Source organism: Limanda limanda, chromosome 19 (genome assembly GCF_963576545.1).
Source record: "Limanda limanda chromosome 19, fLimLim1.1, whole genome shotgun sequence".
Lineage (NCBI taxonomy): Eukaryota > Metazoa > Chordata > Actinopteri > Pleuronectiformes > Pleuronectidae > Limanda > Limanda limanda.
Window position 1 is genome coordinate 12,233,888 of NC_083654.1, and position 18,188 is coordinate 12,252,075.

General features: G+C 40.4%; 1 protein-coding gene across 1 annotated transcript; it reads left to right on the plus strand.

Annotated features, from left to right (window-relative positions):
• The first annotated feature begins 4,964 nt into the window (after positions 1-4,964).
• LOC133026461 (uncharacterized) lies at positions 4,965-18,181 on the plus strand. The gene is made up of 16 exons (XM_061093355.1): positions 4,965-5,150; positions 8,778-8,846; positions 10,019-10,043; positions 10,155-10,172; positions 11,195-11,260; positions 11,523-11,659; positions 11,750-11,863; positions 12,827-12,884; positions 12,976-13,023; positions 13,292-13,360; positions 14,060-14,199; positions 14,892-15,020; positions 15,474-15,531; positions 15,637-15,717; positions 17,597-18,125; positions 18,175-18,181. The coding sequence occupies exons 1-16, from the start codon at positions 5,124-5,126 to the stop codon at positions 18,179-18,181; spliced, it is 1,575 nt and encodes a 524-aa protein (XP_060949338.1). The 5' UTR covers positions 4,965-5,123.
• Positions 18,182-18,188: the final 7 nt, after the last annotated feature.

Sequence of the window (18,188 nt, forward strand, 5' to 3'; positions counted from 1 at the left end):
AAGTAAACCAGAGTTCTGGGATCGGAGTGCTCTAGTAGGTTGATATGGAACTAACATCTCTTTAAGGTAAAGAGGTGCCATATCATTAAGGGCCTTGAAGGTGAGGAGGAGAATTTTAAATTCTATTCTAGATTTAACAGGAAGCCAGTGTAGCGATGCTAATACTGGAGAAATGTGCTCTCTTTTCTTAGTTCTCGTCAGGACACGTGCTGCGGCATTTTGGACCAGCTGCAGAGTCTTTAACGACTTGCTGCTGGAGCCTGATAATAATGAATTACAATAGTCCAGTCTCGATGTAACAAAGGCGTGGACTAGTTTTTCTGCATCTTTTTGCGAAAGGACATGTCTGATTTTTGAGATATTACGCAAGTGGAAAAACGCGGTCCTAGAAATTACTTTTAAGTGACTATTAAAGGACAAATCAGGATCGAAGATCACTCCCAAGTTCCTGACTGTGTCATTGGAAGCAAGGGCAATGTCATCTAGCGCAGCTATATCATTAGATAATGTATCTCTAAGGTGTTTAGGGCCGAGTATTATAACCTCTGTTTTATCTGAGTTTAATAAGAGAAAATTGCGGGTCATCCAGGTTTTTATGTCCTTGAGACATGCTCGAAGTTTAGTTAATTGATTACTTTGATCAGGTTTTATTGACAAATATAACTGGGTGTCATCCGCATAACAGTGAAAATTTACCGAGTGTGTCCTGATAATGTTTCCTAGTGGAAGCATATATAATGAGAATAAAATTGGGCCGAGCACAGACCCCTGTGGGACACCATGGTTAACTTTGGTGCGCACCGATGACTCATCATTGATTTGAACGAATTGGGAGCGATCAGCAAAATAAGATTTAAACCAGTTTAAGGCCGTTCCTTTAATGTTAATTAACTGTTTTAGTCTCTCTAAAATTTGATGGTCAATTGTGTCGAATGCTGCACTGAGATCTAACAGAACGAGGACAGACACAAGTCCCTGATCTGAAGCTATTAGAAGGTCATTAGTGACTTTTGCCAGGGCTGTCTCTGTGCTATGATTGGTTCTAAACCCAGACTGAAAGTCTTCATATATATTATTTTCCTGGAGAAACTCACACAGCTGATTGGCTACAACTTTTTCTAAGATTTTAGATAGGAAGGGGAGATTAGATATTGGCCTGTAATTTGCTAAAACCTCTGGGTCTAGGGTGGGTTTTTTGAGTAGGGGTTTGATTACAGCTATTTTAAAAGACTGTGGTACATAACCTGATGATAATGACAGATTGATTGTGTTAAGTAACGAATTATCTATTAGGGGCAGAATTTCTTTAAGTAATTTAGTTGGAATCGGATCTAAAATACAGGTTGTTGGTTTAGAACCTGAGACTATTTTGGTAAACTGATCACGGGTGATCAGAGAGAAGCTGTCTAAATAATGGGAAGGATTCTCAGCCGTTTCTGAGATCTCTATTGTTGGGAGGGTATTAGTGCCAATTGAGGGCAGGAGATGATTGATTTTATTTCTAATAGTTAGAATTTTATCATTAAAAAAGGTCATAAAGATATTGCAATTTAGGGATCGAGGAATACTGGGTTCGGTGGAGGTGTGACTCTCTGTCAGCCTGGCTACAGTGCTGAAGAGAAACCTGGGGTTGTTTTTATTCTCTTCTATTAGTTTTGAGTAATAGGCAGCTCTTGCTTTGTGGAGAGCCTTTTTATATTCTGTAACACTACTCTTCCAGTCTAGGAGATTTTCAACACTGTTGCTGGAGCGCCACTTCCTTTCTAATTTTCTTGATATTTGTTTCAACTCATGTGTCTTGGAATTATACCACGGAGCTAATTTACTATGTTTTACACATTTCTTTTTTAGAGGCGCTATTGAGTCTAATGTTAATCGTAATGAGTCTGCAGAGCTTTCTACGAGGTGGTCAATCTCAATAGAGCTCGGGTTTTTAAAGAATTTGTTGTTTATGTCGACGGATAATACGGGTTTAAATGTAATCGGAATTATTTCCTTAAATTTAGCTACAGCACTATCAGGTAGACATCTAGAAAATGAGTTTTTTATTAGTGGCATATATTCAGATAGTGAAAAATCGAAGGTTATTAAATTATGGTCTGATAGTACTGTTAAATGTTCAATTTTGACACCGTATGATAACACAAGGTCAAGTGTGTGGTTACAACAATGAGTAGGTTGATGCACACACTGACTAAAACCAATTGAGTCTAGTATTGAAATAAATGCTACGCTCAGGCTATCTTTATTATTGTCAACATGAATATTAAAGTCACCAACAATAATAATTTTATCTGTCTTTAGGACTAGGTTTGATAAAAACTCAGGGAATTCTGTTAGAAATTCAGTATAAGCCCCAGGAGCACGATAAACTACAGCAAATATGATTGGCTGTTGGTGTTTCCTGGATTGACGTGGAAGATTAAGAACAAGACATTCAAATGAGTTGTAGCTAAGTTTAGGTTTAGGATTAATTGATAGACTGGAGTTAAAAATAGCAGCAACTCCACCTCCTCGCCCGAGTTCCCTGGGAACGTGTGAATTTATATGACTGGGGGGAGTAGATTCATTCAAACTGACATATTCATCAGGATGCAGCCACGTCTCAGTAAGGGACATTACATCTATATTGTAGTCTGAGACTAGTTCATTAACTAAAATAGCCTTTGAGGACAGTGATCTAATGTTTAAAAGACCACATTTGAAAGTCTTAGTTTCCTGTGTTGTTCCAGAGGTTGTGTTAATTTGTATAAGATTATTGTGAGTTCTCGCTCTGTTATTGTTTAATTTAAATAATTGAATCGGACGGTAGACAGAGACAGTCTCTATGCGGTTGGGTGACTGATCCAGAGGGAGCGCAGAGAAGTGTTTAGCACTGCAGCTCTGCTTCCTGGTCCCAACTCTGGGTTGTCATGTGATAGACTTAGTAATATTCTTAGATAAGAGAGCTGCTCCATCCCAAGTGGGATGAACGCCGTCTCTCCTAACAAGACCAGGTTTCCTCCAAAAAGTTTGCCAATTATCTATAAAGCCCACACCGTTTACAGGACACCACCTGGACAGCCAGCGGTTAAAAGACAACATGCGACTAAACATGTCATCACCTGTAGTGTTAGGGAGAGGGCCAGAGAAAACTACTGTGTCCGACATCGTTTTAGCAAAAGCACACACAGACTCAACATTAACTTTAGTGACCTCCGACATACGAAGCCGGGAGTCGTTGCTGCCGACGTGAATTACGATTTTACTGTATTTACGTTTAGTTTTAGCCAGCAGCTTCAATTTGGATTGGATGTCGCCGGCTCTGGCCCCCGGAATACAATTGACTATGGCCGCTGGTGTCGCTAATCTCACGTTTCTGAGAACCGAGTCGCCAATAACCAGAGTTTGATTCTCAGCGGGTGCGTCGCTGAGTGGAGAAAATCTATTTGAGACGTGAGCTGGTGGGTCTTTAATCGTGGGCTTTCTATGGGTGGTACTATGCCCCCTCCGGACCGTCACCCAGCCACCCTGGGCTCCCGGCTGCCCGGGGCAAGTCGAGGGACTGCTAGCTGAAGCTAAGCTAGGTGGCTTCGCTGCGGCTAGCACGGGCCGGCTAACTATAGCTAACGGGGGTTCTAAGCTGAGGAGCCGAGCTTCTAAGTTGCTAAGCCTCACCTCCATGTCTACCAACATACTACATTTATTACATTTACCACTACTGTTAATGGAGGCGGAGGAGTAAGTAAACATGAGACACTCGGAGCAGGAGAGAGCGGTGGAGCGAGAGGGAGAGAGAGAACACATCGCTGCTAAAACTATGAGTGTGAGATTTAAACAGAACACAGAATCACAAAGCACCAGAGAGGAGGGGCTGGTATGTGAGGGTCCTTAACTATATACCGGTGATTTTAGCCGTAGTAGAACAGAAAGACAGTTGTGTTTAGCGGAGGAGCTAATTCAGATAGCGACTACACCACCCGTGTCCCGTGGCAATAACAGGAAGTGACGAAATGACGCAGCACGCTTACCGTAAACACTGGAGAAGATCCGCTCCCTAGGTCAAAGGTCCTTCCAAAGAGGGAAGGGACCTACCTGAATAAACATCTGAGAGACTCTCTGGGAATATCTGAGAGTCACCAAAATAGACATCATAAATATCAGCCTGTCATTATATTTAAACACATGCTAAAATCATTAACTCTGGTGAATACACGACAATATATAGAAATGACTTAATACAACAGAGTTTATTATAAGAAGTTCACAGGTCAGAACGAGCTCTAGAAACTCGGAGATATCACACAATCGAATTAGTGAAAATCGGACTTTTCCCTGCAAGGCAAGAAGTTTTATAGGGGGGAGGTGGGACCCAAAAACTAGAGATACCATGACATCACACAACACGGTCCTTCATTGTACAGGTCAAAAAGTATTCTTTGGGGGAAAGAGCTAACGAATAACATCTGGAATAGTATTTAAAAGTCTGAGCATAAGAATCTAGACGCCTTAGGCTATTAAAATGTCGTCATGTTTTATAACCATGTTCAAAAGATCTATTAGCTAAAATATACTATACTAAGCCTAAGTTAAACCTTATTCTTACCCTCACCCTAAAACCAAGTCTCGACCCTCAAACAGCCCATTGAAAAGGTGAGGACTGTCCTCACTTTCCAAAATGTTCCTTTACCTTAGAATGGCCTCTTTTAAAAAAATACTTTCTATTAACATCGGGAGCCTCTCTAGTCCAAACTACACAAACTGAACATCTTTTGAGTGTTGATGACAACTGAAGGCCACCCCAGGTTCGCCTACCTATTTGGAAGGGGAGGGTGAGGTGAGGCAACGTGCAACTTCACCACCAGATGTCACTAATTTCAACACTCTGAACCTTTAAAGTGGTCCTCACAAAGATGTAAGTACGCCCACGCACACGGAGGAAGTAAAAGGAGGGAGGGAGGGGTAGTCCACGGCTGCAGAGAAGCTGTGTTGATGGAGCACCGGTCTGGTCTAATCTCTGAAAGCCTCCTGTTTAGTCCTCACGGGGAGTTTTCCAAGGACACAGCAGATCCCTGCATGCTGTGTTTGATGGTAACTCTGTGAACGTGTTTTTGCGTTGCTCTCTGCAGCGGGAACTTCTGAGCATGGAGCCCATCGCCCTGAGCTGCCAGGTAAGAGACTTGCCTCGATGAAGAGAATCACACTGCTGGAGGGTTCAGTGGAATGTGGGCTATGTGCACGGTGGTTGGTTTCTACACGTGGTTTGATGCTTTTAAATTTAGTTTGCACTTAATTTTCTTGTAGTCCACCGCGGGTCCCGTGTGAATTATTAACAAAACTGTGGCGCCGTTAAACGGGGTTAAAGCTCGATTTATTGATTTGTGTGTGTGTGTGCGTGCGTGCGTGTGTCTGTGTGTGCGTGTGTGTACTTGTAATGCTTATATGGTAAGACAATTAGATGTGATGGTTTATATTAGGGGCTGAGGAACATGTGAGTGATAAGCACAAAATATGTGAAATTGCGTTTCACATAGCTCATTGTGTCAGCGTGAACACATGTACACAACCTTCGACTTCCAGTTTTGAGGGAACCACATTGTTTCAATAGGACGCGTGTTGACAAAGCAAAAGCAGCTGCCAACGTCAAGAGGAAATTATAATACACAGACAGGACTGTGTGGGTGTGTGTCTGTTGAATATAATTGAAGTGAAGTCAGACTGGTAGGAGAATTGAAGTGAGGTCTGAATACCATGAGAATTGAAGTTAAGTCAGACTACAATGAGAATTGAAGTAATGTCAGACTGGTAGGAGAATTGAAGTGAGGTCTGAATACCATGAGAATTGAAGTGAAGTCAGACTACAATGAGAATTGAAGTGAAGTCAGACTACAATGAGAATTGAGGTGAAGTCAGACTACAATGAGAATTGAGGTGAAGTCAGACTACAATGAGAATTGAAGTGAAGTCAGACTGGTAGGAGAATTGAAGTGAGGTCTGAATACCATGATAATTGAAGTGAAGTCTGAATACTACGAGAATTGAAGTCAGACTATTGAGAGAAGTGAAGTCAGTTCCAAGAAACCAAGTCTGATTTGAAGTCAGAACACTATGAGAATTGAAGTTAAGTCAGACTACAATGAGAATTGAAGTGAAGTCAGACTGGTAGGAGAATTGAAGTGAGGTCTGAATACCATGAGAATTGAAGTGAAGTCAGACTACAATGAGAATTGAAGTGAAGTCAGACTACAATGAGAATTGAAGTGAAGTCAGACTACAATGAGAATTGAGGTGAAGTCAGACTACAATGAGAATTGAGGTGAAGTCAGACTACAATGAGAATTGAAGTGAAGTCAGACTGGTAGGAGAATTGAAGTGAGGTCTGAATACCATGATAATTGAAGTGAAGTCTGAATACTACGAGAATTGAAGTCAGACTATTGAGAGAAGTGAAGTCAGTTCCAAGAAACCAAGTCTGATTTGAAGTCAGAACACTATGAGAATTGAAGTCAGAATACAACGAGAATTGGAGTCTGAATACTACAAGAATTGCAGTGAAGTCAGATTACAATGAGAATTGAAGTGAAGTCAGACTGGTAGGAGAATTGAAGTGAAGTCTGAATACCATGAGAATTGAAGTGAAGTCTGAATACCATGAGAATTGAAGTCAGACTATTGATAGAAATTAAGTCAGTTCCGAGAATTGGTCAGTCGAAGTCAGACTGTTCCGAGAAACCAAGTCTGATTTGAAGTCAGAATACTACGAGAATTGAAGTCAGAATACAACGAGAATTGAAGTCTGAATACTACAAGAATTGCAGTGAAATCAGATTACAATGAGAATTGAAGTGAAGTCAGACTGGTAGGAGAATTGAAGTGAAGTCTGAATACCATGAGAATTGAAGTGAAGTCTGAATACCATGAGAATTGAAGTCGGACTATTGATAGAAATTAAGTCAGTTCCGAGAATTGGTCAGTCGAAGTCAGACTGTTCCGAGAAACCAAGTCTGATTTGAAGTCAGAATACTACGAGAATTGAAGTCTGAATACTACAAGAATTGCAGTGTAGTCAGATTACAATGAGAATTGAGGTGAAGTCAGAGTTTTGGAGAATACTACGAGAAGTAAAATCAGACGGTTAGAAGAATTGAAGTCAGACTGTTCAGAAAATCGATCAGTCGAAGTCAGACTGTTCCAGGAATCAAAGTTTGATTCGAAGTCAGAACACGACAAGATTCAAGTCAGAACACGACAAGAATCGAAATCAGACTGTTACGAGAATCGAAGTTTGAATATTATGAATATTCAAGTCAGAATGTTGGGAGAATTCAAGTCAGTCATTGCAGTCAGCATACTACGAGAAATTAAGTCTGATTTGAATTTAGTTTGCACTTAATTTTCTTGTAGTCCACCGCGCTGTTCCGAGAAACCAAGTCTGATTTGAAGTCAGAATACTACGAGAATTGAAGTCTGAATACTACAAGAATTGCAGTGTAGTCAGATTACAATGAGAATTGAGGTGAAGTCAGAGTTTTGGAGAATACTACGAGAAGTAAAATCAGACGGTTAGAAGAATTGAAGTCAGACTGTTCAGAAAATCGATCAGTCGAAGTCAGACTGTTCCAGGAATCAAAGTTTGATTCGAAGTCAGAACACGACAAGATTCAAGTCAGAACACGACAAGAATCGAAATCAGACTGTTACGAGAATCGAAGTTTGAATATTATGAATATTCAAGTCAGAATGTTGGGAGAATTCAAGTCAGTCATTGCAGTCAGCATACTGCGAGAAATTAAGTCTGATTTGAAGTAGGAATATTCCGAGAATCGAGGTCTGAATACAGTGAGAAGTGAAGTGAGGTCTGAGAACTATGAGAATTAAAGTCAGATAGTTAGGAGAATCGAAGTCTGATTTGGAGAATTGAGAATTGAAGTCTGAATACAGCGAGAATTGAAGTCTGAATTCAATGAGATTTGAAGTCTGAAGACTAAGAAAATTGAAGTGAAGTCAGATAACAATGAGAATTGAAGTGAAGTCAGAGTTTTGGAGAACCGAAGTCTGAATACTACGAGAAGTGAAGTCAGACTGTTAGAAGAATTGAAGTCAGACTGTTCCGAAAATCGATCAGTCGAAGTCAGACTGTTCCAGGAATCAAAGTTTGATTCAAAGTGAGAATACGACAAGAATCGTAATCAGACTGTTACGAGTTGAGAATTGAAGTCTGAATACAGCGAGAATTGGAGTGAAGTCGATATACAATGAGAATTGAAGTCTGAATACTACGAGAATTAAAGTCTGATTTGAAGTAGGTGTCTAGCTGCGCAGGTTAAAAAGTTGCGCAAAATAGAAACGGCCTTTCAAAATGTAACAAAAGATCTGGGTCCATATTAAACGGCATCTGGGTCCAGTTCCGGGCCGCGGTCCGCCTATTGGTGACCTATGCTTTAGATGACGTTGCCATTTGTTTTCCGCTTCAGCTTGCTCTTAGGGTTTATCCAAGCTTTGAATAGGCGCAGCCACTTTCCTTACGACGCCCTAACCACGAGAATTGAAGTCTGATTTGAAGTCAGGATTAGGGCTGCACAATATATAGAAAAAGCTATCGTCATTGCGATATCAACATGCACGATAGACTTGTCCCCCAAGAGTACTTTGCTATCTCCCTTCCTTTTCACCATCTACTTATTAGACTTTGGTACAATTCCCAGTGGTGACGTTAACAAAACTTGTATGATGACAGTGAAATCCTGGTTACCTTTTCTTCTCTCTGTATTGCTGATGTACATTTTTCCTTTTTTTAGGTGTGTCTCAGAAAACACCCAAAGGTGTCAGCTTTCAAGAAACATGTACAATCATTAGATCATCGAAAGGTGGGCATTTAACTTAATGTACAGTGTAATCTGTGGTGGGAATTTGTATTTAATTCCCTGGTGGGGAAATAAACCATCAGACTGAGTGATCAATTCAATGATATCTAAGTATTTAATTAATGGTCAAGAAACAATATACAGAGAATATATCTGAACACAAACAGGGAGAAATCTCAAAGCCACTGCAGACTGAAGAATCTGACAAATGGCTCGTATGATGTGCTGGCTTTTATGCACAGGATGGAGGGGCTCCACCTTGTCCTTCGATATCAGCCAGAGAGGACGTGTCCAGCGCTCGGACATCAGCAGATAATGGGTCAAATGCCCCCCCCCTCTCCTGAGGGAATGGACACTGGGCAGAAAAACAAAGTCTCAAGGACGTTTGGGTCCAAAGTAGATAACATTTCCTGGGAATCAGGCAGATGCAATCATTAAGTAGAATTATTTAATGATGTGTAAGGTCAATCCAACTGAATTTTGAGCATAGTTATGTCAGGACAGTTAGATTCAGTAAATTTCCATGACATAATCCATATATTATTCTTCACCAACCAAAACAAAAACAAGAGTATCATTCTTGTTACTCTTGTTTTACGGTTTCAGAGTAGTTGAAACCACTCAGTGACAGTTTCACAGTAGGTGAAACCGTCGGTGTGATTCATGCTTGGACGGGATTCAGCGTTTCCATTGCAGTTCAACTGTGTGTCATTGAACCATGTGAGCAGACAGGGGAACACTCCAAATTCTAGATTGAGAGGTCCCTGAGCAGTGTCATCCCAGGGGACCTTTTTATAGAAACATGGCAGTGAAACATAAGCTACTTTTAGACATGCACTGAAACCTGGAAAACCTCTGTACGTTATCCAGAGGGCCTGTATGTGAGAACTCAAATGTGTGAGTGAGAACCTCAGGACCTTTTACAGAGTTTCTCCAGCCAGCACCCCAGTAAAAACCCAGGAGACTGTCCAAATAAGCTGATGTGAGAGCACACCAGGAGATCCGACTCCACTGTTGATGTGCTGTAAACAAAAACGGACAACCGATAATGTCCTGCCACTGCAATCCTGTGTCATGAACATAATAACATGAGGAGTTAACGTATGACTGTTGCCACATTTGTCTTGGCCTTAATAAAACTACCTTTGCATGTTTCTTCTCTTCTCTACTCACAGAAAATGGAGGAGTTATTCTCGAATGGTAATGCATACCTTTTTTAGTCCAGTACCTTTTGATGCATGTATTATTTCTTTTGTTTCTTCTCAATGTCCAGTATATTAATCTTAATTTGCTCTGTTTGCCTGTTTCTAGATCAGCTCAGTGGTCATGGTAAGTCTGCTTTTTCTATTTACTCTAAGAAATTGCTTGAAAAGAGTGTTCCTCTTTAGATTTATTATGACCAAAATGCTCAGAGTCACTGAAGCCTTTTGTTGAAAATGAAAATTATTCCTCATCTATTTTTTTTAGACTTGGTAATGAATTTCTCTTGGCTTAAGACTCGTTCTCTCATCCTTCGTATGTCACATCTCACTCCCCCTTTTTATCTACCGGAAATTTACCTTTCCTACAAATTCATCCCTGTCTATAGTCAAATCCCCATCCAAACATTGATCATATTTTCACCTAATTTCAACTTAATTGGCTACAGATAGGTGGTTTACACTATGTATAACCAAGTTTGTTGAAAACATACCAAGACGTTTGTCTTACTCTTTGAACTGAGATGGCTCAGACAGGTAAAACAGTCATTGACAAACATGAATTTAATTGACATACTGCACATGTCCATTACAAGTTCAAGATTGAAGAACATTTTTCAGTTGGTGGTGTTGTGATGGAAATCTGGAGATACAAGAGGCTGGAAACACAAAAGTTATCTAAGTGTATTTAATAAGGGGCTTTCTGCAGAAAGGATCAACACAGGGAAACCGCAAGGGTCTCAGAGTGAAGATGCAGGACAGTCAAATACATGATCTTATATAGGAAGACTAAAGCTATCTTTCTCTGCCAATCCAGACTGGTTCTGTAGGCGCAGGGAGAGAGCTATCTAAACACAGACAACTGATTTACATGTGTTTCCTTTGGAGATAAGCAGACATGCATTCAGTTCTTTGGGTAGTCTAAAGGGTCTAACAGTTTTCAGGTCATACACAGTTCACACAATTAAAACTGTCCAAGCCATAAAACATTTGAACAGTTTGTATATGTATGTAGAAAGGTCATAAAAGCCTTTAGACAGAGCTACAAAAACTTACTTTCCAACTACAACATAGGTTTCACAAATACTTACTTAATTTTTCCATCACAATGTGTAATAATTAATTTCTTTCTCTGTTATGTGTCCTGTACAGGCTTCTTTCCCCACATTGTTTTAATTAATCCAAATAGCAAATATGACAACAAAACACAAAGCATTGGTAAGTAAATTTAATATTTGATTCAGTTTTATAAAAAAATGTAATCCCAGGGATCTGAAACTGTGACCCTAACCCAAAAGTTAGTTGGTTCTGCCTTGGCCCATACCAAAACATCTGATCAGTAGTTTATGCGTAAACCTTCTAACAGATGGACAAACTCCAATGAAAACATAACTTCCTTGGCTTGACTATTCATTCATTCTGTGATGTGAAAGCATTGTGTTTGAAATAATCACACTCTTTTAATTTAACTTTTTTCCAGGCTTGTGTCTCCTGACTCTGGTTTACAGTTCAGCGACTCGGACCTACTTTTACCTGTGCCATGTCTGTGAGGAAAAGCGTCCGTCCGAAAATATTTTACACCACCTTTCATCCCGTGACCATAGTAGTAACTACATTGTAAGCACTGCACAAATTCTTATTAATGCTACACATTAACAAGTGTTTTGAATTTGTAGGCACAGTTTATTATTTTATTTTTTATTTAAGAGCTACATGGACCCCAATCTACTGGGTTTCTCCTGGATGCCCAGCTCGGGCGTGAGAGTTTTTCTGAGGCCTGAGATCACGAAGGAAGTCAAGGAAACACGAAACACCCTACAGGTATCGGACAAGCATTCATATAGGGAAGACCGGAAACGAGTGCCCCCCCAGCTTCAAACCTGTTACCATGCCTCACACCCATGTCAAATCATCGATGATCTAGGCCAGCTGAATATACCACAATATCTAGCCAAACATTCATCAATTCTAGCTAAAAGAATGTGTCTAAATATACACAGGACTTCCAGCAAACAAGGGTCAACATTGGTAACTAGAGGTGTTTGTCTAGGGTTATAAATATGGATACAGATGCTGTAATAAACCAGATTCCCCTTGCACTGAGATTCTGCCTCCGGGTATTCTTCACAAAGAAATTTTAATAAAGCTCTTCATCGGATAAGATCAGTGTGCAGAGAGATGTTTTGTGGCTAAGAACTGGAAATATGTATTGGTATTGTGTAGTAGTCCCACATATATAAATGCTTTTGTGAGCTCTATATTGCACAGCCACCTGTAAATACAAACTGACCAGTGAGACCATGACCGTCTCCTGACATGAACAATTAAATCATCTTCCCTGGGTGTTACATGTCAGTGATGATGTATGTCAAGCATACTGACATGACTAAGAACGGAAAGTATTCATACGTACTCAAAGCTGAATGTCAGTAACATCCGGTGAAAGAGCTAAACATTTCTCTCAAGAGATGGTGGTGACCCAAAAGCGAGCTAAAAGGGGGAGAAAATTGGAATCACCACTCCAAATGAGTGCTGATGTTCCTCTGTAACTGCTGGAGGTCGGAAACTGTTTGCAGAGATATCAAGTTATTAGGTGATAACATGTCAGTGTCACTTGTCACCTCTTTAAGTTTAATGAAGTGAAGTGGAAGAGTGTCTACAACGGAAACTCGTGCAGGGGGATTTCCAGTTTCTCAGTTCCTCTATCAAGCCTACAAAGGATGTTTGCACTAACACCTTTTTATTTAAAGATGCATATTCACTGCATTATCTCTTTGTCTGCAGGTTCTGGATTTGCCTGCAGATCTAATGAATACAATTAACAAGGGCACCTACTCTGAAGGTATATGATTCAAAGGTTTCCCTTTGGAGTATTTGTTTGAAATCTTTATTTAATTGCATATAAATTAAAAGTATTTTCTTCATTTCTCCAGTGATGCACACTCTCATAGAAAATGACAAGCTTCTCAAGCTGCTTGAAGGTGTGTGCACTCTCATTTTTCTAATCTTGAAAGTTAGAAACAGGGAAAATCAAGTTACATACGATCCCTTGTTTTAACCAGTTATCGTATGAATCGCTCTGCCCAGTTAAAAGCTTTTATTTAGGAAAATAAATGAAAGTTCCTAGAAATAATGTAAATGTCTGCATTGCAATTTGATGAAATCTGGAAAAACGTCCTAACTCTGCCAAATGATAAATGTGCGTCCTTATTCTGTTCTTCCCTGCTGTTTTTGTTTTTTTCCATCTAGTTGTCAAGCCAATGCGGACGATGATCCAAGAATACCAAAGAGATAGCAACAGAAAACATCCACTTCTTGGTCAGTAAATGTGCTGCTGAAGAAATCAACCAATGTCTCAAAGTTTGCTGTAGTGTTGAGTTTTATGGGTATTTTGGAATCTGAGGCAGCAGAGTGAAGGACAGGAGGATGGTTACAAGTGAGGTGAGGGGGCTGATTAGCATGTATGCTAATGTTGCGGTGATCCAAGGGTATGCACATTATGTTTTACATTCAAAGAGCTGTAAGATAAGAGATCAAGAAAAGTGCCTCTTACCCCTGCAGGGTAAGCATTGTAAGGTAAGACTTTACCATCGAAAAGGGGGGAGGAAGCAATGGGCAGTATATTCACACAGGTACATGAAAACAGGAGGGGGTAAAGTCTTCAACACCAATCTGGATGTAACACAAATGTGGTATCAGACAAGAGGAGGCCACTAATCCAAAATGTCTTTTCTTCCTCAGTCCCTATAACTTAAATTCTCCCCCAAGAAAGCATGTTGGATTTAATGAATTGCATCAACTGAATTCATGTAGATCTTGGCTTTGAAATTAAAAAGTGACCTTATGTTCGCAAAGGTTGGTGACCACTGATGTAGTCGAATGTGCCTTGTCACTATAGTGATAATCACATAATACCTAATTTGACAAAATGTATTGCAATATGGCCATGCGGTTCTCCATCAGTGTCTATTTTAAACAAAACATTTTATTCTCCTTTTCTTATTTATGCTCTTCTAGGCATGCAGCACATTGTTGAGTGCGTTTGTGCTGGAGCGTACGAGAAGAGATACTACCTCTGCACCCTCTGCAAACTAACCATGGGCGTCCGCGCGATCATCAGACATGTCCTGAGCTTTGACCACATCTTCTCTTACTTTGTAAGTAGCTATGACGATAAGAAAATGTTCATTAAACCAATCACATTCATGAAAAAAGGTCTATTCAAGCTACAATAATGCACCCTTGTTGGTAGACCATGGATTTATTTTAAGGTGGGAAAAAAACAACATAAGACAAAGTCAGCGCAATATAGATAAAGTTAACCCTACAGTGACAGGAGGTTGTTGTAGAAAATTCTGTATACACTTATTCTTTGCAAGCTTATGTACTTACACTATGTGTCTGTGTGCAGGGAGCATCAGAGCTGTAGGCGATCAGAATCACATGTTTAAGCCTGCGGCCCTTGTCTTCGGATTCTCAGAAATTCCTCCATCTGTTTCTCGTTAGTTCTCTCCCCCTAGGGCATGATCTCTGACCTGTTTAATGGATGAGTGTAGCACATGGGACCTGATCTTTAGGCAAAAGGAGAGGCCTTACTGATTTATGAATTCATCATTGTTTTTAAATATTACAAGCTCAGACACATGAAGTCATGTCCTTCTAAACCACGAGATGTGGGACGTTGTTTTACCCAGTTCTGCTTCTTTGATGGGTCAGGGCATACTATAATGTGTCCAATTGCACATATTACATGATCTAACAGATATACTTATTTTTGTTCAGACTTCAGCTCAGTGTTTTTAATGTCTGACTAATAAAGTCCAGTACTGTACATATTTAATCTGTGCAGAAAGCTTGGCACCCCTCTACTTTGATGGCAAAGGAAGGCTACAAGTACTGCAAGGCCTTCACTTGCACAATGCTTAATTTTGCAAAGCAGACAGAAGAAATCCATGGAGCTGCAAACACGGATATGAAGGTAATAAAGTTCACAAAGTCCTTTTGGTGTGGGTATAGTAGACGCACTTGCTGAAGCCGTTTTCTGACATTTTCACACATGTACAACACAGCGGGAGATTCCTGCTCAGAAATCTCTGGAGCGTTCAGGTGAGGGGGGGGGGGGGGGGTGCAGAGGCTGGACGTAACCTGTTAAATCCACTGCAGAGATCATGTGATTTTGTCTACAGCACATCGACAACTGCGTCAGCTCTTCACCTGTCTGTGTCGGATTTCAATCAACATACACACTTGCTCGTGGTGCATCCTCCAGAGGATCTCCTGCTGTGTTCACATATGGACTCATTCTGACCTTATGCAGAGGTTTTCTCCTCAGATCATCAGGAGTTTAGTGCATGTCTTTAAGCAGCTTTAGTTTCTCTAAATTGATGCTTTTGTTTTTATTAATGTGAAGCTATATGATTTTCTGTTGCAGCAAGTGAACCTGGAGCCTGCTGAATTTACCTCAGTGAATTTCAAGTCATATGCAGAAGGTGGATACACCCCCGGCTCCTTGCTACTGATATGTTGTATTTCTCTGAATGGACAGAATCTTTAGTGGATGATGTTTTACTAACTGAGCCTGTGTTGGCCTTTAGCTTTGAACAAACTGGAATCCATCATGAAGGGAAGAGAAGGCGGCAGCTTGGTTGCAACCATCCACCCAGGGAACAAGCTAAGTATGTGTTATTTCAGTGTAAAGTCAGTTTATCCAGTGAGTGGACCCAACTGAACTGTTTATCTTAAACATTGTCTAGACTGGTTATGAGCATGTCAAAAATTAGCTTTAGCTTATTCCAAGTGCTATTGTTGTAATCTTGTTTCTAATGGAGGATATCTCATGTGCCTCAGTCTGCATCAATGATAGAAGCTTTATTGTATATTAAATATAACCAGTGGAGCAAAATCAGCTCTTTGTCACGTTTAGGCTGCAAAGCCTTTTAATATTATTAGAATAAGTATTCCCATTATTTCGGAAAGTTTTACAGGAAACATTGTTTTCAATTTTGTCCTTTTTAAACTGCTGTTGAAAACATTTTACATAGATAGATAGATAGATAGATAGATAGATAGATAGATAGATAGATAGATAGATAGATAGATAGATAGATAGATAGATAGATAGATAGATAGATAGATAAAGTACTTTATTCATCCCCGAAGGGAAATTAAGTTGTCGTAGCAGCCGGTATATTTGAATACAATAGAATAGAATAAAATAAAAAATATTGAGGTAGAAAGAATAAAAAACAGAAACACAAGATAAATAGGTAGATAAGGTGCAGTGGCAACTGGCAAGATGATGGTAATAGTACTGATGATATGATGGTAATGTTATTGTTAGACAGTATATAATAATAGTACAGTATATTTGGTATATAATATAACATAATATATATTTATATTAGAGCTGTCAGTTTAACGTGTTATTAAAGGCGTTAACGCAAACCCTTTTTGTTTTAATATTTCGCCAACTAAAATATATATTTTTAAGCTATTGTAGCGTCCCCGCTTACACAGGACACAGAACTTCTTCGTGGTTTAGTAGCTTTTATAATCCTCTACACGGACATGTGCACTATGTCACTCGCACACATCAACAACACTTCACTTCCTCATTGAGCCCCGATCCCTAAACAACCCCATCCTATTAGTCCAAACAGTCACATGTTCCGCCCCGACACCTTCACTGACCCTCAGACATCAGAACGCTCCTTCAACACGGTGTTTTACTGAACATACTTCAAAACCAAACATGCACATAAACGCAGTCCGTTACACTATTAGGCTGCAGCTATATGGTTTTATTTATTTAAAAATAGGGTAATTCTTATTTCATACATTTCCACAAATATGGGGAGGACTCAAATAGCCCTACAAAGTTCTGTGTTTAATTTATTTCAAAATAGGCCGACACTTGCCTGTGTATTTTATTTGTTTGTTATTTTGTTGCTTGTCTGTTTGAGTAGCTGGCTGAAAGCAAAGAAGTAGTAGGCTTACCTTTTATTGGTAACCTAACTGTTATGGTTCTTTGTCTCTGAAATAAGAGGCCTGACTGCTATGTTCACAGCAAACTTGAATTTTTTTTAATATTAAGCCATGGTTTCAACTGCACTATAGGCTGAGTCCTCGTTTACCTGAAATGTGCACTTTGTAATTTTATTTTGTACCGCCCTGTTTGGCAATGTTGTTTTTCAATAAAATAAAACATTTGCATAAAGCAAGCCAATCCACTTTTCCATGTTGATAAGAACATTAAAACGGAAAAAAAATGATGGAAAAAAAATAAATGAAGGGACATTTAGAATAGATACAAATTTGCGATTAAATGCGATTAATCGCGAGTTAACTTTGACATAAATGCGATTAATCGCGATTAAATATTTTAATCGTTTGACAGCACTAATTTATATATATGATAGTAATTATACCAATATAATAGCAGTATATAGTAATAATGGCAGCAACAGTATATATAATAATAATAATAATATAATCTAATTCTGTTACATGCAACATAATTAGATGTAACAATTCAATTTTGTCTTTTCTTTGTAGCGTTTTGGACAAAGCCGGCCAGTGCGCCGGCCAGTGCGCCGGCCAGTGCGCCGGCCAGTGCGCCGGCCAGTGCGCCGGCCAGTGCGCCGGCCAGTGCGCCGGTCAAGCAGCCGGTCAATCAGCCGGTCATGCAGCCGGTCATGCAGCCGGTCATGCAGCCGGTCATGCAGCCGGTCATGCAGCCGTTCAAGGAGCCGTTCATGCAGCCGGTCAAGCAGCCGGTCAAGCAGCCGGTCATGCAGCCGGTCATGCAGCCGGTCAAGGAGCCGGTCATGCAGCCGGTCAAGGAGCCGGTCAAGGAGCCGGTCAAGCAGCCGGTCAAGCAGCCGGTCATGCAGCCGGTCATGCAGCCGGTCAAGCAGCCGGTCATGCAGCCGGTCAAGCAGCCGGTCATGCAGCCGGTCAAGGAGCCGGTCAAGGAGCCGGTCAAGGAGCCGGTCAAGGAGCCGGTCAAGCAGCCGGTCAAGCAGCCGGTCATGCAGCAGGTCAAGCAGCCGGTCATGCAGCAGGTCAAGCAGCCGGTCATGCAGCCGGTCAATGAGCCGGTCAAGGAGCCGGTCAAGCAGCCGGTCATGCAGCCGGTAAAGCAGCC

Excerpts from the sequence above, each read along its gene's own strand:
- LOC133026461 (XM_061093355.1), top strand. The coding sequence starts at position 5,124 with ATGGAGCCCATCGCCCTGAGCTGCCAG. Across the intron at positions 11,660-11,749 it reads ACCATAGTAGTAACTACATT|AGCTACATGGACCCCAATCT; the intron begins GTAAGCACTGCA and ends TTTTTATTTAAG. Across the intron at positions 14,200-14,891 it reads ACCACATCTTCTCTTACTTT|AAAGCTTGGCACCCCTCTAC; the intron begins GTAAGTAGCTAT and ends TAATCTGTGCAG.